This window comes from Pteropus vampyrus, unplaced genomic scaffold (assembly GCF_000151845.1).
Source record: "Pteropus vampyrus isolate Shadow unplaced genomic scaffold, Pvam_2.0 Scaffold58, whole genome shotgun sequence".
In the NCBI taxonomy this organism is placed as follows: domain Eukaryota; kingdom Metazoa; phylum Chordata; class Mammalia; order Chiroptera; family Pteropodidae; genus Pteropus; species Pteropus vampyrus.
This window is the reverse complement of record NW_011888839.1, coordinates 1,189,422-1,212,640: the sequence shown is the minus strand read 5'-3', so window position 1 is coordinate 1,212,640 and position 23,219 is coordinate 1,189,422. Positions and strand designations below refer to the sequence as shown.

Sequence of the window (23,219 nt, the reverse complement as noted above, 5' to 3'; positions counted from 1 at the left end):
TCAACTGAGTAGCCCTGGCTCACTGTACTAGCTAAACTAGCCCCAAATCCAGAATACATCTAGTAGTAACAGAATCTGCTTGATGATACAAAGGAATGGGAGCCCTTAGGAGCTTCATCTCATTGTTAGAGCTAGCCAGTTTGACTGATTCAGAGTTGGAACGACTTGGAAAATCATAAATCTGTCATCAGTTTCAAAGACTTTGATCCCATCTAAAGAAACAAAATTATTGGTATGACGCTGTTCGCTATATTTTTAATTATTAATTTCTTTATCCATTTACATAATTTAAGGTTTTATGTCCAACAATAGTGGCCATCTCCAGAAAAATAGCCTACCTTCACCTTTCAAAATAGTTATGTCCTTGCTTTCTTGTCAAGGGAAATAACTGCATCCTACGATTTATAATCGTCTCATTATTTTTTCCGTAAGCTATCATTTCAGATATCTTCTGCAACAAGAATCACACATTTTCAAAAAAGAATCCATAAGGAGGAAATAAAGAGGATAACTTGCAAATAATATTACCCAGTCAAATCATAAAAAAACTAAGATGTCTCAAGAATACTATATATAAAAGTTAAATGTTACAATATTTTATTATTAAACAGCTGCAAAGAAAGTTCAGATCCAGCCATTCTACTGAAATTAAAATGTACACAATACATTCTATGCATGTGCATTCAAAGAAATGAAAAGTTAACAGATCTAAATGGAGACAAAATGTAAAAATTACTCATGAATAAAATACTGCTAATTTCAGTTTGTAATCTCAAGTTAGAATGAAAATGTAAACTGACATCAAATAATGACTGCATGACAACTACATATGTGAAATAGGTAGGTAGTAGTTGACAGAGCATGGGCTCTACTTTCAAAGAGTTTATACTCATAAGAGATGAAAAGACACACCAATCATTGGGTGGAAACCAACTACTTAAAGACATATCGTGTAAAAACTATATTATCTTCATGCTCAAGTTAAATGGAATAAAACAACATGCCCAACTAGTAGTAGCAATCATCACTTCAAAGCGAACAAAAATACAGTAAGTCCTCACTTAACATCATGGATACATTCTGCAACTTTAAGTGAAATGATGTATTAAAAAAACAATTTTACCATAGACTGATATATACAAGAGTTAAGTTCTTGGTGCATTTTATCAATGTTATAAAGGACCAGTGCTGAATGAAACAACAGTATTTGAGGACGTGCTATACAAATGTTGATTTCATGAGGCATTCATAGTAAATCATTTCAATTTCTTCTTAACAGAGCTTTCTAGCTACAAACCATTTAAGAGTCCAAGTCCTTCCCCAAACTCCTTTCCCACAAAGAAATGTGTAATAGATATTCTTCACATTGTCTTATCAGCACTGTCCAAAAAAATATTATGCAAGCCACACGTGTAATTTAAAATTTTCTAATAGCCATTAAAAAAGCAAAGAAACAATGAAATTAATTTTAACATTTATTTACTATATCCAAAATATTATCAGATCGCTATGCAATCAACAAAAATTATTGAGATATTTTATATTGTTTTCCTCACTGTCTTTGAAATCCAGTGTGTATTTTACATTAACTGCACATCTCAATTCAGACCAGCCACATTTCAGTTGCTCAAAAGCCACATGTGGCTAGTGGCTACTATATTAGACAACTAGTGGCTACTAGATTTCACTAAGTTAAAAACAGCAGCATTAAAAATTAGAGTCAAAAGACCTAAAGACAGTAAAACTGGACTTTACTTTCCTAATCCAGCTGTTCTCCAAGTTTTTATGTCCCCAAGATCTTCCTGAGCAGTCTAAAAGTTCCTTTCTTTCCCAACTACCTGTTAGGCTACCTTTTCTTCATTTACTTCAAATCAAATATTATGACTGAACACAGAAATATATTCATGAAGATCCAGTTATTTTATTAAACCAGAAAGTAAAGAGATACATAAAAGTGTAAACAATACTACTCTTAGCACTATTTTTTTTCTTATTTGGCAAATAGTTATTTTTCATTACAAGCACTTAGATCCTATGCTCTATCAATTACCTGTTCCAGTGCTTCACATATGTAGTTGTCCCTGTTATTTTTGTTATTTTATATTTTTATCCTGATTTAATTTCGTGATGTTAACACAAGTTTACTATATTTTGAAATGAATTAATAAGTATTTTTAAATATCTGTTCTAACTTCTAATAAGGTAGACAATCATAGCTATAACTCACATCAACAAAAGCCCAATAATTAACAACGTAAAGAGATCCTAAGACAAAAAAAATTTGAGAATTGCTGTTCTAATTTATCACACAACCCCTAGAAACAAAGAGGAAGAAATGAAAAGAAGCCAAAGGATCAACACTTTATTTTTTTATATATTCCACTACATAATTCATTCTATCGTTACTTAATTTTGTAATTGGATATGTCTGAACAACGAAATTTACTTCATCACACATAGCTCACATACAATTGCTTTTGCAATCTGTTAAGTAGAACTGTAGGTCTACACACAAGGCCTTCAAAACACAGACACATGATTAAATTAAAACACATATGGCAGCTTACTTAGAACACTGAGATTAACTAACCAATCATCCAAGATGTTTTTTGATGTTTTCAGAAGAGGTAGATGAGTTCCCATAAGCAATACTTTTGTCATTTTCCAAAGTTAAAGTAATTCACAAACAGTAATCTTTTCAGCACTATAATAATTGCATACTATATATAAGAAATATAGTGCTCTTCAAGTTCTGTCAATATATCCCAGAAGAAATTAAGATGATAACATCATTCCCATTTAAAATGGAACAAAACAGAAAGGTGTATTTTAACTGACCAGAGCAGAATGCAACAGCAGAAATGAGGAAAGGACTGTGGCATTCTGTTCTGATGCTTTGTCCTCTGGACCAATAAAGCAAGCTGCGAACAGTGGAAAGTAAAAAAATCATAAAAATGCAAATTCTCAACTGATGTAAAAACATAACCATACCTCTAAAACCCGTGATGGACTTCAGAATATCACAAAATTCCCAAGAGAGTATACCAGAAAGTTAGCTATGGGCACAACTCTCAAATCCCAATTTGCACTCTAAGGAAGCATGGAAGCAATTCAAACTTATATTTCGTAAAAGATTAAAGTATCCTGGGCATTACAATTTCAAAAATTTTGGAAATACCTGCCGAGATACTGTCAAAAACCTAAACAATTCCTTTGTTAACCAAAGAAGTGTAGTCAAATAATAATTGATCTTGTAAAACTGATTCTCTGATGAAATTCTCTGGAACTAAAAAAGCAAAAAACGAACGAATCTTTCGAAAACTTACTTCTCATATTAACATCTATAGGATTTACACTCGCGGCGTGAACTTTGATAATGACTTCATTTGGATAGTGTATGATAGGTATCATCATGTCCTGGGTAAATCGAAGCACTTCATTCTTCCCATATTTATCTATCACCCAAGCGGGCATGACAGTGTTCCTTGGAGAGGTAGTACTAATCTTTCTAACTGAAGGCTTTTGTACAACTTGGCTTCTCCTAAAGCAAACCATAGTACATGCCTTTCTTCTAAGTACACAGGTCTTTAGAAATTCCATCGTAAACGTGTGATTGAGTTGCGTGCCCTAATTAAAATGCACTTGGATTAGATTAAACTTTCTCCCCTGAATTCCGTCAGATTCTGCCAGACGCAGTGGCCAATTTCAAAATTGAGAATTTAAAAATGAAGTTAGCCTAGTGGGGCAAACGATGGAAGAAGGAGAGGAAATTATCGGGCACTTCGTATCGAAATGCTCCAATTAATGTTCAGGTCAGTATTCTGTCCATTCTCCTCCCCTCCTTACACACTCCCCCTCCCCGCCCCCTGAAAACAAAAACAAAAACAAAACCCTAGAACTCTGCTCTGTCTCTGGGAAACTCGGCAAGACCAACTGATTCCGCTCGCGATCCGGACGCCACAGAGCTTCATACGATTCCAGATTCCTGCGGCGACCTTATCCAGGAGTCTCTTTGCCATCCGCGCTCCTTCGCCGCGGGAACTTGCCTTGGGGCGCCAACCAATCGCGTGCAAGGATCATTTCCTCGGACTGCAGTTCAACCAATCTAAGTACTCAGTGCTGAAAGGTTCAGAGACGACCAAAGATGGCTGCGCCCATGTAATACCGGTAGCGGCTGTTGACCTTTCCTTTTCCTCCCTGTCACCTGGCCCCTGTGGTGGCAGCCTGGACACCAGGATCATGCTGGGCCGGACCCTCCGAGAAGTGAGTGGAATTGGCTGCTGAGGGCCCAGGGAGGACGAAAGATTCGCGGAGTCCGTGAACAAGGAGTCCCCAGGCCTGAGCACACATCGCAGTCAGCTTCGCCGCCTCCTTCCCTGGAATTGGGTGGGGAATTAGGACTTTTGGTTGCCTAGGTCGTACTCTCCATCCTGGTTCTCGAGTTAGGACCTCAGCAGGGGAGACTTCTGCATCGTGGAGCTGTGAGTTGGAAGTGTACACCGGCTTCTCAATTAGACGTTTGCTCAGGCAGGGTCAGGCCCCAGTGGTCTCTTAAAGTGGGCTTCTGCCGGAAAAGAGGGGTTTTGCTGGTCCCTTTCAGTTTCCCAACATTCATCTGATGCAATTCTAAAGACCCCAGCAACTCTGTCCCTTGCAATAGCCAAAGTAATGACATTTGGCTTTTTTTTCCCTATTGATAATGTTCATTCTCTAAGCTTCAGCTACCACTGATACCGATGATTTCTTTACCCTTGTCTCTGTTTCTTGGACATTATTTTTTAACTCTAGGCTATATTTGTGAATGTCGTCTGGGCATCTCTTCCAAATGTCCCATAAGCACCTCAAACTCAATTTAACCAAAGTTAACTTCATCATTGTAACAGGAGCACCTCTTAACTCTCAACCTACATCTTAAAAAACAAACCAAAACCTGATTTCTGAATTCTTAAGTCTCTTCATAATAATGGAACAACTGTTATCCTCGTTGCCCTTAGATTCTTCCTCACCTATCCTATCCAATAAATCACTAACCCTGTTAATTCTGTCATGAAATTACGTCTGGAATCTGTTCTCTTGCTTGAGCCTTCTATTAGAGCTTTAATTCAGGTATCCTTGCTTCCTGTCCTAGATCGCTGAACCTTTTTAACTGTCTGCAGGCCCACTGCTCTCAGAATCACTTTGGGCCCTTGTTAAAACTACAGCTGTGTCTCACGGAGCAGATCTGTGTGTGAGGCCTATAGTATATGGTTTAACCAGGGCTCCAGATGATTCTGCTGATAAGTAGGGGTTGAGGACTTACCCTGCCTTCTGTCTTCACCTGGAAAGTCTATTTTTTTTTTCTTTGCCAGCTGGCAGCCTTTTAGAAAGCTATAAATTATAATGAGAACTTTTTAAGCCAAAGGCCTTAAATAATAAATAATTATTCCCCAAAATAATTATTTTTTTTACCATCTTAAATTGCATCTGGCCTATAATGTCAGTAAAGAATCCTATTCTTTAAAAAAATCAAAAACTTATTTTAAAATGAAATACAACCTAAAAAATATGGTATTTTCTTTTTCTGCCCTTTTCCCCTTCAGTGCCACCCCTTCCTGAATGACTGTTACCTCAAGGGGGTAAAAAAAAAAAAAAAAAAACACACATTTAGGGGAACTGATCTAAGAGTAGACAGGAGGTTGACTTTGCATTGTTATTTTCACTTAATCGCACCTTTAACAAATATTTGATACCTACTGTGTGCAAAACATTATTTGGTGGTTATTTTCCCAAGGCAAAATATTATCTTCTGTCCACTTTATATTTTTTCCCCATCATTGTACTATTGCCCCAAATTTTATCGGAGATTAATTTAGTACACATTCTATTTTAATTATGTAAAGATGCCTAGAAAGTTTAAATGACTTGTTCATCTATTGTTGTAAATTATAATAGTTCAGTTGTTTTCTCTCATTCATCACACCCTTAATTGAAGAGGTAATTGAAGAAAGGGAAAATTTGCTGAGGACCAGATTAAGAAAGGCTGGAAACTATGGAGTTTTGAGGCAATTTGGGGGACCTAAGTTGAGGCTTAGGGCAACAGAGAAGCCCTGGGAGGAAGCACTAAAAGGAGGTAAAGTGCCAAATAAAAGGTAAAACTCATTTGTAAATTTTACCCAGGTATGTTCAGGAAAAGGGAAGTCTTTTACTTTCCTTTTTTGTGGGATGATCCCAGTGTGTCTAAGAGCCGGGTGCCAGGCTAATATTATTAATCCTAAAGTTTAATTATATACCCAATAGGCTTCTTGGGGGTCTAGCCTAAGAACATTTAATTATTGTTCTATGGGAAAATCGATTCCAAATTTTAAACAACTCAGTTATTCATTCAGCTAACATTTATTGAGCACCTCTTTGTTCCAGACACTGGGGATTAGCATTGAAGCCTGCCCTCATGAAACCTGTAGTTTTGTGGGGAGACAAGCATTAAATAAGTTTTCTTAAAGCAAATTATATAATTTTATATAGTAGTAAGTGCTACGAAGAAAAATTAAGCAGGCTATAGATTGGGGATGCTGGATGTTTTAGATAGAGTGGTCAGAGAAGGTTCCTCTGATTGCTGGGTTTGATTTAATAGAGACCCGAAGAGTGTGAAAGGTGAGCCCTGGGAGAAGAAAGGGAAGATCTAGGAGAAGAGTGTTTCAGGCAGAGAGAACAATAAGTGCAAAGACTGAAGCAAGGGCAGGCTTGACATGTTCAAGGAATAGCAAGGAAGCCAGCATGCCCAGAGAGAAGTGAATGGGGAGGAGAGTAGTGAGAGATGAGGTCAGAGAAATAAGCAGGAGTCAGGTCATGGAAAACCTTTTATGCCACAGTTAAGAAGTGTGGATTTTATTCTAAGTGTAATGGGAAGCCCATGAAAAGTTGTCATTCTGTGGACATGACCTGATTTAAAATTTTAAAAGCTCCTTCAGGCTACTCTTAAAGATTATAGTTTAAAGCAGTGATCCCCAACCCCCTGGACGCAGACTGGTACCGATCTGTGGCCTGTTAGAAACCGGGCTGCACAACAGAAGGTGAGAGTCAGGCCACCAAGCGAAGCTTCATCTGTATTTGCAGCTACTCCCCAGCACTAGCATCACCACCTCAGCTCCACCTCAGAGCATCAGGCATTAGATTCTCATGGGAGCTCTGGTCTTGGTGTCAAAAAGGTTGGGGACCACTGGTCTAAAGGAAAGTGAGGAAGTAGGAAGATATATCAGAAGGCTGTTACATTGACAAGAGATGATGGTAGAATAAATAAGGTGATGGGAGTAGAAGTAATGCAAAGTGGGTATTGTATTTTAAGTTAGGGCTTGCCAATGGATTGGATACAGAGTTTAAGGGAAAAAGAATCAAGGAGGATGCTTAGGTTTTTGTCCTGAGCAATTGAGGAAATAGTAACATTTATCAAGCTGGGAAAGACTAAAGGGAGCATATTTGTGATGAGAAGGTTATCAAAATTTCTATTCTGGGTATGGTATTGTTGAGATGCTTCCTAGGTATCCAAGTGAGGATGTCAATAAAGCAGTTGTTTGTAGGAGTGTGGAGATCAAGAAAAAGACTAGGTATGAAGCTATAGTGACAGTATAGAAGATAATTAAAGCTATATGGCCAGATGAGATCACTTAGGAAGTCGAGTGTGAGAACAGAAGGCCTAAAACTTTCCAACATTAAGAGGTCAGCAATAAGGAACAGAACCAGCAAAGGAGACTTGAAGGAATATCCAGTAAGGCAAGGAGAAAACAAGGAAGGCTTAGTGTCCTGAAATAGAAGTGAAGAGGCGCTTCAAGGAGGACGTGATCTCATGATGAATGCTGCTATACTGAGCGGTGAGTACTAGATTTAGGAATGTGGAGGTTGCTGGTGATCTTGACATGCTATTTCTTGGACCAGTGGAGACAACAGCATGAATGTTAAGTGAGTGTGTTAAAGATGGTACCAGTCAACTGGACACTCAGTCCTCAAGGGCTCTCCTATACTTGCAGCATTTATCAAGACATTTTTATTTAAAAACAGTTCTTTTCTTAAGTGAATCTTAGATGCTCTCTGAAAAGTTAAGAAAATATTCTCCACTTTGTTACAGAGCAGTAAATGCTATGACATCTTGCATAAAGAAGTAGTTGAGTCCGGTGGTCCAGAGCACGTGCTTTGGAAGGAAGATCGGGCCTCGGCTAAATCTCAGCTCTGCTACTTTCTTGCTGTGTGATTTCAAGCAGAAACTTCAGTCATTTATCTGTAAGATGGAAATAATAGCCCTTTAGTGTAGATGTAAAGATTAATTGAAATATAACGTATCTAGGATAATGCCCAGAACTAAGTGCTATTATTAACACTAATTTTATTACAGAGACAAAATTACTAGATTATATGTATTTACAATTTTCTCTTCCCCTGGTTTCTAAGAAAAGTGGTTCCTGAGGAAGTCTCCTTAATTTTTCCAAGAAGATATGTTACTTTTCTGTTGCTGCATAACAAATTAGTATAAACTTTTTGGCTTAAAAGAACACAATCTTTAAAAAAAAAAACATAGTTTTATCACCTTGCAGTTTTGTAGGTCAGGAGTCCAGGAATAGAGTAGCTGGAGTCTCTGCTCAAGAGTCTTACAAGGCTGAAATCAAAATGTCAGCCAGGGTTGCAGTTTCATCTGAAGCCTCAGGATCCTCTTTCAGCCCCAGTGGTTGTTGGCAGAATCTATTTCCTTATGGTTATAGGACTGAGGTTCCCATTTTGTGGGTAGTAGAATAAACTTAGGGGTCAGGAGATGTGGAATAACTAGAATTGAATATTGAGAGGTTATACAGACAGATAATGATGATGACGTAGTCTGGGCTATGACCATGTTAGTTGGCAGCTGGGGTGAAGTGAAGGAGACGTTTGTGTGAAGTGAGGTCGGAAACTGAAAGGCCAGGTGTCAGTGCATGTGACTTGAAGTTTAAAGTCAACAGGAGCCATTTTAAAGAAGATTATAGTGAGCTAGCTGCTAAAATCTTCAATGAATGGCAAGGAGTACAAGGAAACTAGATTAACACACTAGGGAGAGTAGTATAATGTCCTTCAAGTGCCTGTGCTTCAGATGAGTTGGAGTTTTTGAAAGAAGAGGAAAGAGAAGGGCCTCGAGAAATGAGGAGGACCCCTGCCTGCACATTCTCCCCTTCCCCACTGGCCTCTATGGTACGTGGTAGATAGGAGCTAAAACGGCCATCCCTTGAGAAAGCTGGAGAAGAAGTGATGGCCTCATGGAAAAGCCTAGTTTCTATTAGAGAAAAGACATGCCAGGGAGAGAGAATTTGTTTTTTAACAAAAACTTTCGTTAAAAGTTTGATTTCATCTTATATTCAGATATGACACTTTTAGTTTTGTCCCAGAGAGCTATACTGTTTATATCTCATACTCCTTATGCTCAGTCCATTCTAGCTAATTAGCATCTTTGTTTTCATTTCTCTTCTTCAATTCCCTTACTGATTTTCTCAAACCTCGATTTCCTAAAAATGGTCCTAATGAAGATCAGCACCATTTAAAATGAGTGCTTCTAAGCACTCTCATTTCTTGCTCTTGTAACCACAACTATAACTCCTTACCTCTTATTCTCATACCACTTGGCAAGTCAGAAAGCAGCTCGAGGATAGTGGGCATTAGGGGACTTGAGGCAAAGAAGGAAAGTGGCAGACATAATTTTCTTATTTTTTGCAACTGTGCCATGGGATACCTCTCTGTCTCTCTAGCTTTCGGTTTTTGCTAGTTCTGACTCTTGCACCCAGCCTACCACTGTCTTCTTTCTTCTCACTCCATATTTACAATGTTATGATACACTGCTATCTTTTATTTCTCTTCAGATCCTTTCTTCTAAAGAGGATTTCATACAAACTGTTGAACAAAAGTATCTCTTCTTGTTTACCTCTTTTAAGGCACACCCAGCTGCCCCTCCCCATCATCACTCCCCCAGCCTCCCCGTGCCAGTTCTTTCCGCCTCTTGTCCATCAGCATCAGGGGTCTTCTCAATGGCCTGTTCCCACAGCTTTTCTCATTTAAAACCCTCGGCCCTAAGAATACCACTGCTATGATGATTTATTCAACAGCTAACAGCAGATCATTTGCAGATTTTCCTTGAAATGTAAACTGTTGCTTGATGTATATAGGACATATGAAAATACATTCAGCTTAGAGGACAAACTGAGTTTCCACTAGGGCAGAGAGAAATGGCGAAGGAACATTTTAAGAAGTTACCTCTACCCTTTATTATTTGTGTGACTTTGGACAAATCACTTAACCTCTCTTCAGTTTCTTCATCTCTAAAATGATGTTAACAGTACCTAACTTCTGTGGTTGTTTAAAGGGTTAAATGAAGTAATAATGCATATAAAGCCAACAACAGTACTTGGCTCTTGGTAATTAATAAATATTGCTTCTTCCCCCACACCCTTGTTTCTGAGCTCCCATCTTATCCAACTCTCTTTTCATATTATCTCCAAAGATTTGGTATTATCTTTGACTTCTTGTTATTCATTCCTTTTGTCTGATAAGTAAGTAGTTATTACTTCCTGTAGGAAGTATTATCACTTTACTTCAGGCTTCACTTACTAGTGATTTACAGGTTCTGATCACTTGTCCTGCAGTCTATTTTAATGCTTTCTTTACTAGCCTTCCTAATGCAGCAAAGATAGGATTTCAGAAAAGTATGTTTTTAGTTTGTTTTTGAACCTGTATTTTATAAGCATTTCTCAATTCATAATGGTTTTTGCTTAAATTCTATAATAGATATAAAGGTCTATTTAATAAAGGTCATTTATTTAGAGCTATAAAGTCCCATAATGCCTTATCTAGTTCATTTCTCTTTTTTTTTTTTCACTATGGACTAAGCTACTCTATGTACACAATCTACCCTGACCAATGCTTCACCTATGCTGGGCCTCTACTTTTCATAGACAGAGTGGCTGACCTAAATCACAGCTCTTGTTTGTTCAGGGCTGACTTAGAAAAAAAGTTACTTAGCTAAGGCTATGAATGTGGTGTCCTTCAACCCATCTTCAAGCTGATCAATGTGGTGCTCCCTTGTTCACTACACTAAGTGTGGAGTTGATAGGTTCTCTTGGTTTTTAAATCCAAGCCTTACTTCAAAATTTTGTACTTAACCACTCCATCTGCCGACCTCAGCATAAAATTTGAAACTTCTGCAGACTCAGCAAAGAGTTTTTGAATTGTATATAGGTTTCTGCGGCACTGAAACAAGGCCAAATTACTCCAACCGAGCTCTGTCAAAAATGTCTCTCCCTTATCAAGAAGACCAAGTTTCTAAATGCGTACATTACTGTATCAGAAGAGGTGGCCTTAAAGCAAGCTGAAGAATCAGAGAAAAGATATAAGAAAGGTAAATTACTTTGAATTATGCTTAATTGTTATATCCCTAGAGATAGAGAGCTTAATTGAATGTAGTAGTCTCCATTTGGTAATTAATCTTTCAATATAAAACATTCCCTTATTTAAAGAACTTGCTATGAGGTATAATAAAAATAAGGTGATTGGATATATGATACTTTATAATGTCCAACTATATTACTTTCTAATGTAAATTTGATTTCTGAAGAAGTATCTTTACAAAAAACTAGTAGGTATTATAACTAATATTAATGTGTCTTTTTATTTTGAACTAGATATATCTTCTATTCTTTTGGCTTTTTATCGCAGGTCACTCACTTGGGGATTTAGATGGAATTCCTGTTGCGATAAAAGACAACTTTAGTACATCAGGCATTGAGACAACATGTGCATCAAACATGCTGAAAGGTAAAGAGTGACTGATAAGAGCATTAATAGTTTTATAAAAATGAGCATTTTTCACTTTAAGTTAAAGATAAGATACTAAAGCACCAAGATATTCTCAGATTGATATCTGTAAAGGAAATACTTAGGATGTAATATTTCCTTTTTACTATTTGCTCTTTCAGAATGCAAAATTATTCTTTAGAGTTAGTCCAGCTTAATGGATGAATCCTATTTAGGAAGTTTTAGTAATCTTAGGAAGACTTAATAACTGATCACCGCAGACACACTAAGTGACTCTTACTCCCATTGATAATGGGAGTAATTATGAAGTGGCTGTCATCACCCCTCTCTTGAGGATAGTGTGAGGATTCATTAGCATCTACTGTCTTGTTAGTTTTCATTTCTCAACTCCTCTACCTCTTATATCACTATGCTGAGTATAGTAATGCTTAGTTTTATTCTTTACAGTTTAGTGGGTCAAAAGAGAATTATGTTTATTAAGATGTTTGGATCCTAGGAGGAAAATGAAGTGGAAATAGGTTATTCAGAGTACTACACACTAAAAGTAATATTCTGAGATATGCAGCACAGGTTTCCCTGATAGGTAGACTATTGTTAATTGTTTTGGAATATATACTAGATAGAAAAAATTTTAATTGACAATAAAAATCTACTTCTGATTGGAAAGGGATGAAAATCACTGTGATATAGCATCATCTGAGAAGAAAGCCAATTATAATGAGTAAAAATATGATTTGTGATTCGTTTCAAATGAATGGGATACATCTCTGACTGTCATTCAAAATTTTGTAGTACTAACAAAGTCAGTGTTTTTAGATTATAAAAATAGTGAATATATAGACTGTCTTTGGAAAACATAGCAGTTAGCAGTGGAAAAAAGTAACGGGAAAAAGTACAACCCACTAATCAAATGAGAAATGATTAACACATGTCAATACAAATTGCTTAATTGCAGTTTAAAATCTTGTTTCTTGAATATGATTTACATGTTCACTGTTTTCTCTCCTATAATAAAAATAACTGAACTTTTTTCAGGTTATGTTCCACCTTATAATGCTACAGTAGTTCAGAAATTGTTGGATCAGGGAGCTCTACTCATAGGAAAAACAAACTTAGATGAGTTTGCTATGGGGTAAGTAAAAATGTTCTTTTCTTGTATTTCTTCCATCTATCTTTAATTTCATTAAATGCAGATACCTAAAAATAGTGAGGTGATTTTTTCGGTTTCTAGGTGAGATTATGTTCTGTTGTCTAATAGGTATATGATCATATCTCATTTTGGTATTAGTTTGCATTTTCCTGATGATTAACAATGTTAAACATCATATGTTTGCTTTGCCACCATATATCTTCTTTAGTGAAGAATCTATTTAAATCTTTTGCTCCCCAACCTTTTTCTTTATTGGGTCATTTGTCTTCTTATCGAGTTGTAAGAGTTCTTTCATATATTCTGGAATCAAGTCCATTCTCACTCAGGTGATTTGCAGATATTTTCTCCAAAGCTCTGGCTTGTCTTTTTATTCTGTTGGCACTTAGTTAATATATATTGAACAGATTAGTCCGTGGGAGTAAACTCAAACATAAGTTATTAGGACAGTACTTTGAACAGCTGATCAAAATGAACATCACTAGTGAGGGTGGAGTAGACATCGTGTACTGCCAGATGTGATTCCTGAAGAGGAACACACCATTGTCTCTGCAGTATTACAGCTGAGGATGTGTCACCTGAAGCTAATAATAAAGAAACAAAAGACAAATCTGAAATGAGCAGTCTATTAAATTTTCAATATCAAAAAAAAAAAAGAAAGAAAAGCTGTGAAAATGTTCCAGATTAAAAGAGGCCACAGAATGTAAAACTTAAAACTTACAGAAGAAAATGTAGAAGAAAATCTTTACAACCTTGAGTTAACCAAAGATTTCTTAGGACATATAAAGTACAGTCCATAAAATAAAAAATTAATAGATTGGACCTCATTAAAATTAAGAATTTCTGTACTTTACACTATTAAAAAACGAAAAACAAGCTATAGACTGAGAGAAAATATTTGCAAAACATGTGTCTGAGAAAGAACTGGTATCCAGTATATATAGACTCTTTCCCAACTCGATAAGAAAACTACTCATTTTTTTAAAAAATGGGTAAAAGATGTAAGCAGACATTTTATTAAAGAAAATACACAGTTGGCACATAAACACATAAAAAATGCTTAACATGATTAGTCATTGGGGAAATGCATATTAAAACCACAACAAGATACTTCTAAACCTATTAGAATGGCTTAAAAATGACAATACCAAATGCTGACGAGAATTCAGAGCAATTGGATATCTCATACAATGCCAGGAGAGAATGCAAAATGGTGTGGCCACTTTGGAAAATAGTTTGGCAGTTTTTATAAAGTTAAACATCACTTACCATGTCATCCAACAATCTCAGTCCTAAGTATTTACCCAAGAGATGAAGACTTAAATGTTTATACAAAAGCACTGGCTAGAGCCTTTCAGTACAATATTTATTGTGGCTTTATTCAGATTGCCAAAAACTGAAAGTAACTCAATGTCTGTTGGCTGGTGAATGATTAAAAGTAAAAAAAAGAGGCTAAAGAGACAACCATAAATAAATGTAATACCTGACTCTAGACTTGATCCTGTACTGAGAGAGTGTAAATGCTATAAAGGACATTAGATCAGCTGAAAAAATTAGATTACATACAGTATATTAAAATATTGATGTTAAATTTACTGAGATTGATAATTATACTATGACTGTATAAGAGAATACCCTTAGTCTTAGGAAATACATACTGGATACATACTAAAGTAGTTAGGGGTAAAAGGCCATAACAATATAATTTACCCTTAAATGGTTCAGAAAAAAAATATATATGTGTACAGACACACACACACCACACAATGATAAAATTTATGAGGTAAAATGTTAATAGGTGAATCTGGATAAAGGGTGTAAAGTACTTTTCGCACTATTTTTATTTTTGTAATTTATCTGTAAGATTGAAATTATTTCAAAATTTTAAAAATGTTATTAGCATTACACATACAATGCTTTTCTTAAAACTTCTGATTAAAAGAGGCATTCCTTCAAAAAACTTCTTGATGACTGAATGTTTATGACACTTTTCAACTGGAAGGCTTTAATTTACAAGGGAAATCATCTTAAGCTGAATTAGATGATCAGTTGGGATAAAAGCCTTTCTTAGCAGACTAGCTTTCTCCACTTTCTACCACAAATGCTCTTCTCATCTTCTTCCTCCTCAACCATCTAATTAAAGAAAGCTACATCTAATCAGGCTTCCTACCTTCGTCAATTCAACTTACAGTGGGTTATACAGTGTCGGAAGCAAATAATAATCAAGAGATGAAAATTTCACATAAAATGAAAGTTTTATTAAGTATCTTGCTTTACTTCTTCATCTTAGAAGTGGAAGCACAGATGGTGTATTCGGACCAGTTAAAAACCCCTGGAATTATTCAAAACAATATAGAGAAAAGAGAAAGCAGAAGAAGCCCCATGGTGAGAATGAGGATTCAAATTGGCTTATAACTGGAGGAAGCTCAGGAGGGAGTGCAGCAGCTGTATCAGCGTTCACATGCTTTGCGTAAGATGCTTTTTCCATCTGTACTTTAAAATCCAGCCCAGTAAAAATAATCATAAGCCATAGGCAAAATCCAACAATAGAGAAGTTCATACCATGGTATTTTTATTTCTTTTTAGTGAGCTATTTATGCTCAATGGTATATCAAAATTATATCTTATAAATGTATTCACTTATACAAGACACGTATGGTGTATTTTATACATTTAACTTTAAGATAACGTTTAAGCTCTTCCTCTGTGGTATCTGGTTCTCTTAAAAACATGACTTTATTAATCTTGCAGAATAAACCAGTTAGCATAAATGAACTTCATTGGATTTCATTTTTTAAATAGTTTATTGGGTTTAGGTGTCTGCTTACTGATTGTACAAATATTTAAGGACTAATATACCATGGCTTTAGCTGAGTGCTGCTTTACTAAATTGTTAGCTATAGTTTATCCTTAGGCTAAATCTAACTTTTGAAAAAAAAAAAAAGAAGGAAAGGAATGAAAAAAATGTTCCCAATATGTATCAATAGGATACTTATAATCGTGTTTTTATCAATCTGCAACTAAAAATGTATATCAGTAAGTAAAGGTTTTTCAAGTTTGTAGGGAGCTGATTTGTTCAACTGTCATACTTTGTATTTGGAAAGCATCAATCATGCTTTATGTCTTGAGTCCGATTTGTAAATAAATATTGCTGTTGTTATGTTTATCTCTCTTAATTAGCCACTGAAACTAAGTTCTTTCACAGTCACTGCAAGCAATAAATTATTTACATTTTTTAGAGCTATGGAGATTTAGATTCTACAGATTTTTTTTTTTTTAGTTTCCCTGAAATCTTAACAAGTAAGACCATGTCATTTTATCTCTGTGAAATTTTATAGTACTGTATTAATATTAATGAGAGTTCTGACAAGTTAGGACTGCAAAATTAGGTGCTTTTTTTTCTATCCTCATCACCCCACTTAGTGTTCATCTTTCTGAATGTGCTTTGAGAAGATGGCATTTTGACACATAATTCCGATGGAAATGTAAGTTTTACTTTTACACAGCCATCAGTGAATCCTAATAAGAAAATGTATCCTTTTAGAAATTGTGAAAGCATCAGTCTGATTTCGTGGCTCAAATGAACTTGGTAAGAAAGGCAATCCAATTTGCATTTTCCATAGACTGCAAGGGCCATGTGACTGGTAGGAGCCTTATTCAGTTTCGCTCTGGATGTTGTCAAGAGAAGCACAGGCCCAGAGTAACTCCAGATTGAATGGGTCCCAAACCATCAAGTGTTCTGCTTTGATTTCTCCCCTTTTGGTTCATTTCTTTTATAAGAGTTTTAAAAACAGGAAGATTCTTGAAATACTGTGCACATGGAAAAATATCCAAGATACACTGTTAAGTGGAAAACAAGTTGCAAAGTAGTATGTATAGTATGATCTTATTTTTGTTAAAAGTGATAATTACATACATATATATGTTAGTTGCATGGAAGTATCTGGATGAATGTATATCAAAATTGATAACTGGATTTTTATAGGGACAGTAATTATAAGAGAAATTTCACTTTGTTTATCATATAATTATATAATTAATTTTTGTAGTAGGCCTGTACACTTTTCTAATCAGTAAAACCTTTCTTCTGAAATATTTTTTAAAATTGTTAATTGTGGTAAAATATAAATAACAAGATTTATCATCATAACCATTTTTAAGGGTATGGTTTAGTAGTATTAAATATATTCACATTGTTGTGCAACCAGAAGAACTTGTTTTATTTGCAAAACTGAAACTCCATACTCATTAAACAACAGCTTCCCATTTGCCTGTCCCCACAGTCCCTGGCAACCATTCTACTTTCTGTCTCTATGAATTTGACTACTCTAAGTATCTCATATAAGTGAAATTATCAGTATTAGTGCTTTTTTGACTGACTTATTTCACTTATCATAATGTCTTCAAGGTTAGTTGTTTGTTTTTTTTTTAACTAAGAAAAACATATACTCTATAAGTGGGCAAAGAAATGAACAGACACTTTATAATTGGGTAATGTAAACACAAATAAATATGAAAAGTTATTTAAAAATGCACAGTAACAAAGCTTTTTAGTTATCAGATTAACCATATTTTAAGAACTGCTAGTACTTAGTGATGATAATGAAACATTAAACACAGTCTGATTCACTGCAATTGGGATTATAAATTGGCATAACCTTTCTGACGAGTAATTTGACAGTATATATTAAGAACTTATAATAACGTTCAGACACTTAGGCCATTAACTCTACTTCTTGGAAGCTAGCCTAAAAAATAATCAGATATATGAGCAAAGACTTATATTTAAAGGTGTTTATTACAAAGTAATTTATCATGTAGTTATCCTAGATAGCAACAACATAAATGTTTAAATCAATTGAAGTACATTTTTATATGTGATTCTAAATGGAGTAGCAGAAGGGCTGTACCTGAATTTCTGAGAGGGGTGTGTTTAGTTGGTAAAAGCATACTGTAAAATTGCCATTAAAGAATATATAAGAATTATATGTATATTGATAAGAAAATGGACTTTAAAATACTGGGAATTACCAATTGATATGATAGAATATTGAACATATTTTGAATTTTAATGACATGATAAAAGGCTCATGATAAGCAAAAAAGAGATGGAAACTTAAGATATAGAATGACCTGAACTATGAAAGAAAAATGCATTTTAAAAAAGACTTGAAGTTAGTATTCCAAATGTTAAGTATTTGCCTCAGGATGGTAGAATATTTCGTCACCTTTTACCCTTTGCTGTATTTTAAGAATTCTTTGAGACAAGCTTGTTTTACTTTTGTATAATCAGGGGAAAATACAGTTTTATATATACACACACACACACACACACACACACACACACACATATGTGTGTGTGTATATATATATATATATTTAGAAAGGTAGATTCCAAATATAATTAGAAATATGTTATTTCTCTAAAGAGAATTCCATTTAAATTCCAGGGCTTTAGGATCAGATACAGGAGGATCGACAAGAAATCCAGCTGCCAACTGTGGGGTTGTTGGTTTAAAACCAAGCTATGGCTTAGTTTCTCGTCATGGTCTCATCCCCCTGGTGAATTCAATGGATGTGCCAGGAATCTTAACCAGATGTGTGGATGATGCAGCAATTGTGTTGGGTATTTATATGATTCCATATAGTTTCAAAATAATACAGTTTCACTCTAAAACAATATGTCTGTCACTCAAGAGTATTTTTCCTTACAGGTATACTGGCTGGGCATGACCCCAAAGATTCTACCTCAGTACAAGATCCTGTTAAACCATTTATGCTTCCCAATTTGACAGATTTGAGCAAATTATGTATAGGAATCCCAAAGGTAACTCTTTCCTTTCATTACTTTACAGAAAAACTGTCAAGTCAAATATGGAGTGCATACTTGGGAAACAGACCTGCTCTGCCGCTTTTATTAGCTATGTGACCTGATCACATGGCTTAATCCTTCTAAGCTCAATTTCCCTATCTGTAAAATGGGGATAATAACAATATTGATCTTAGTGATGAGGTTTGAATTAGATAATCACCATGGGGATGTAATGTAAAGCATGGTGACTGTAGTTAATAATACTGTATTGCATATTTGAAAGTTGCTAATAGAGTAGATCTTAAAAGTTCCCATCACAGGGGAAAAAACCTCTAGGTATAGTGACAGATGTTAACTAGACTTATTGTGGTGATCATTTCTTCATACATACAGATATTTAATTATATTATATACCTGAAACTAATACAATGTGGAATGTCAGTTATACCTCAATAAAAATAATTAGATAATCATGTTAAGCAGGGATCTATAAACTTTTTCTGTAAAGGGTTAATTAGTAAATATTTTAGGCTTTGTGGTCCATACAGTCTGTATCACAACTACTTAACTTAGCCATAGACTGTATGTAAACGAAAGAGTGTGGCTGTGTTTTAATAAAGTTTATTTTTTAAAATAGCTAGCAAGTCATATCTGGCTGATTGGTCATAGTTTACTGATCCCTGATGTAAAGGATGTAACCCAGCACCATACCTTGCATAGTAAAGGCTCAGTAAATATTAAAATAATTACTGTCATTATTAGTATTACTACTACATTTATTATAGTGGCAGTTGAGTAATTTATACATGAAAGTAAATATGTTAAATTACTGACCTTCAAAATTTTTTAAATTTAAGCTTAGCGATAATTTTTTAGATAACTTTTCATTCTGGGAGATTGATATTGTAAGATATTTAGCAGCATCACTCGCCCCACCACCACCACAATGCCATAACCAAAAATGTATGCAGGCTTTACCAAATGTCCTCTGGTTGAGAAGAAGATAAAATTGCCTCCAATTAAGACCACTGTTGTAGAGAACTACTTACTCTAAAATCTTCACTTAAGGGTAAGAGCTGTGCCTTTTATGGATTTAGAGAGTGCAAATTGTAGAAACAGACCTAGTTTGGAATTCTAGATCTTCTGCTTCCCTGCTATGTAACGTTAGGAAAGTTACTTAACTACTCTAGTTTTACTCTTTTTTCATTAATAAAATTAAGGATGATAATACCTCATGGGATTGTTAAATACCAGTCTTTAATATTGTTATATCCAGCTTATGATAGCTAATATGGTACTTGTCATGTCATAAACACTCTTAAATTAGTTCAAACTTTCTAACTACCTACTAGCAATTTAATCAGATTTTCTAATATATTGCCAAAGGTCTTAGAGTACAAATTTTTATAAAAGTGTCTGTACAGATATTGTAATTTCTGTATCTTAACTTTTTCCAATAAGGAATATCTTGTACCAGAATTATCAAGTGAAGTACAATCTCTTTGGTTCAAAGCTGCTAACCTCTTTGAGTCCGGGGGGGCCAAAGTAATTGAAGTGTCCCTGCCCCACACCAGTTATTCAATTGTCTGCTACCAAGTATTGTGTACATCGGAAGTGGCTTCGAACATGGCAAGATTTGACGGGCTGGAATATGGTAAGATGACTGTGTTTTGGCTTTTTAAAGTAGTTGTCTCAAAGATTTGAAAGTTTCTGTTTTCAGGTTATTAATGACAAAATTATTACCTAAGATCATATTAATGGTTTAGAAAAGTAAATCAGTGAATCCTTTTACCTTTCTTATTTTAACATTATTCTTACACTATTCATCATAAATATCTCTGTAAAAACGGTTCATCTCTCTGGACAGTGAATAATTTGAAGGAACAGCATCTTATTTTGTATTCTCCGTCTACCTAATGGAATGCTTAGCACATGATAGGAGCTCAGTAAACATTTGAATGAATGAATGAATGAATTAATGAGAGAATGAACAGATGAAGTTTCCCTCTTAGTTATTTTCTTCTCTCTCCTTTTTTCCTGACTGGTCAGTCAATCACAAAGCAGATGAAAAAGAGGAACAATTAAGGGCAATCTCACAAAATTTTAGTATTGGTCACAAATGTGACTCTAGGTCTGCTTTTCAACCAAAGTTTTACTTTGTTTTTAAGTAATGTGTACCTTTTTTTCTGTTTTCAGGTTATAGGTGTGACATTGATGTGTCTACTGAAGCCATGTATGCTGCAACCAGACGAGAGGGGTTTAATGATGTGGTGAAAGGAAGAATTCTCGCAGGAAACTTTTTCTTATTAAAAGAGTAAGATAATTAGTTTAGGAATTTTCCCCATTCTTGAAACTCAAGAGTGAAGTAGTAGTATGTCTGTCAAGTCTTACAAGTTGAGATATTTTGCTAAAGAAGCAAAATCCTTATCATTTAAATTAGAAATCATAATTAAAGGCCTGTTTATGGTTCCTTTGGTTCCTGGTTATTCAAAAACAAAAACACATTCACGTGCTAGCTAAATGATTAGTACATACTAAGTAGGAAGCCCTGAAGGATTTTGGCCCCATTAAATGTCCCCTGACTATTATTGCCACATTGGCCTATTGCTGTTAGAGCCTTAAGCGGGAAGTTACATTGGTGTCTCTTGAAACATTTAGTGAATTTACATAGTTTTGCCTTCCATTATATACCTGTTTGCTCCAGGAAATAATTCTAAATTACTATGACTCCCACTTAGATTGTCTTCAATGTAAGTTTACTGGCCGTCTTATGAAGGCATTATCCTAACTGAAATAGGTCAAAGAAAGATAAAAACTATATGATCTCACTTACATGTGAAATCTTTTTAAAAAACCAGAATCATAGAAACAGGGAGTAGAATGGTGGTTGCTAGGAGCTGGGGTTGGAGGATATGGGGAGATAATTGGTCAAAGGATACAGACTTCAAGTGATAAGATGAATAAGTTCTGAGATGTAATGCACAACATGGTTAACATATACTGTATTACGTACTTGAAAGTTGCTAAGGGAGTAGATTTTAAATGTTCTCACCACACTCAAACAATCCCTTGAGCTCTCTGTGCTACATTCTCCTATCCATTACTCTGCTCTGGCAAATTCTGGCTGTCTGCCTCCCAGAACTTCAGATCGTGGTCTCTTTAACTTACTGAGAACCCCTTCCCCCTACTCCTGAATTCTGTTTAGGTTCCTCCTCTTTGGACTGAGGCCTGCAAATTACCTCTAGGCATTACTGTGGGAAATCAAAGGACCTCACTTATTGCTCCCTTTCCTGAATGCCTGTTGTCTAATGTCAAATTGGTGGTTTTATTTTGTCTCATTTTCCAGTTGTTTAAGATAGCAGGGTATGTCTCATCTCTATTACTACATCACTGATGGAAGCAGAAGTTCTACTTTTTAAACATATTTAAAGTGGGAAGAAATTTCATGGAAAACAGAAATATTTGCACTTTTATAAAATTCAGGTTCTGGGAATGCTGTTAATACATTATTTAGGCCATCAACTGTTACTGTTTTGTAAATTATAGGTGATGCCTGAATTCATCTCTGTATACCCTGTGGTCAAATGATAGTAAGGACATCTGCTATTTCTATAGCATTATTTTAGGGTAAAAAAGATTTCACATTTTTGTCCCATTATATTTGGTCTGCAGTAAGATTGGAGTTGTTATATTCATTTTTACAGGTGAGGAAACTTAAGTTAGAACAGTTAGTATTTTTGCCACCCTTCATTACTAGTTTCAGGAGGATCTAAGGAGCATTTTTCCCTTTCTTTGCACCATTGACTTATATGTCTGGCTAGTTCCTTAATCTTTTCAGTAAAGTATCTTTTCTTTAATTTTACATTTCCATTCCTGGGCTGTGCCTATCCATAAAATACAAAATTGCAAACGCTGCATACTTTCTCCAGTTTCTGTTTCCAGAGCCTTTTTCCTAGTGTCCAATTCTAATGTCATGTCAGAATTTTGTAAAACTTCAGTATCCTTATAATAATTAACTATCATTATACTATAGATGAAATAAGACATGATAATGGAGGATTGGAATGAGCCTCCTAGTTCTAGTCCTGCATTACCACTGCCAAAGTTTGTAACGTTTGGGAAATTTAATTGCTATACTTGATTTTCCTCACCTGAAAATGATTGTTCTGGTTTAATGGTGTCCCTGGAAGTTTTAATATTTTGTGAATATATGTGCAGAATTGCACCTCGTAGTGAATTCTGATTAAGTTCCAGATGTACAAAATTATCAAATAACAGCACAAATGAACAAAATTCATTTCTGTGTGGTGGTAAGAATCTCAGTGGTGCCTGCTCACAAAGGCCAAGAATCCAGTGATTCTTTAACAAGTCTTATGTGTGAGAAATACTTCAAAGTCCTAACAAAAAGCCCTTAAAATATCATCTATATTTCCACAGAAACTATGAGAATTATTTCATCAAAGC

At 35.2% G+C, this 23,219-nt stretch overlaps 2 protein-coding genes across 8 annotated transcripts in view; one reads left to right on the top strand and one right to left on the bottom strand.

Moving 5' to 3' along the window:
• RTN4IP1 (reticulon 4 interacting protein 1) overlaps positions 1–4,025 on the bottom strand; it is a 45,947-nt gene extending 41,922 nt beyond the window's left edge. Inside the window, exon 1 of one of the 3 annotated variants that reach the window (XM_011360698.2) lies at positions 3,327–4,025. In XM_011360698.2, coding sequence (XP_011359000.1) covers positions 3,327–3,600 — 274 coding nt within the window. In that variant the 5' untranslated portion in view covers positions 3,601–4,025. Of the gene's footprint in view, positions 1–338; positions 445–3,326 lie in introns of those variants that run through there. The other 2 variants (XM_011360699.2, XM_023530926.1) reach the window with 2 other exon arrangements.
• An 82-nt stretch (positions 4,026–4,107) lies between these two features.
• Positions 4,108–23,219, top strand: part of QRSL1 (glutaminyl-tRNA synthase (glutamine-hydrolyzing)-like 1) — a 21,689-nt gene continuing 2,577 nt past the window's right edge. The window contains exons 1-9 of one of the 5 annotated variants that reach the window (XM_011360700.2): positions 4,109–4,263; positions 11,221–11,380; positions 11,698–11,796; positions 12,832–12,928; positions 15,234–15,413; positions 18,394–18,569; positions 18,658–18,770; positions 20,217–20,409; positions 20,952–21,069. In XM_011360700.2, coding sequence (XP_011359002.1) covers positions 4,240–4,263; positions 11,221–11,380; positions 11,698–11,796; positions 12,832–12,928; positions 15,234–15,413; positions 18,394–18,569; positions 18,658–18,770; positions 20,217–20,409; positions 20,952–21,069 — 1,160 coding nt within the window. In that variant the 5' untranslated portion in view covers positions 4,109–4,239. The other 4 variants (XM_023530924.1, XM_023530923.1, XM_023530922.1 and 1 more) reach the window with 4 other exon arrangements.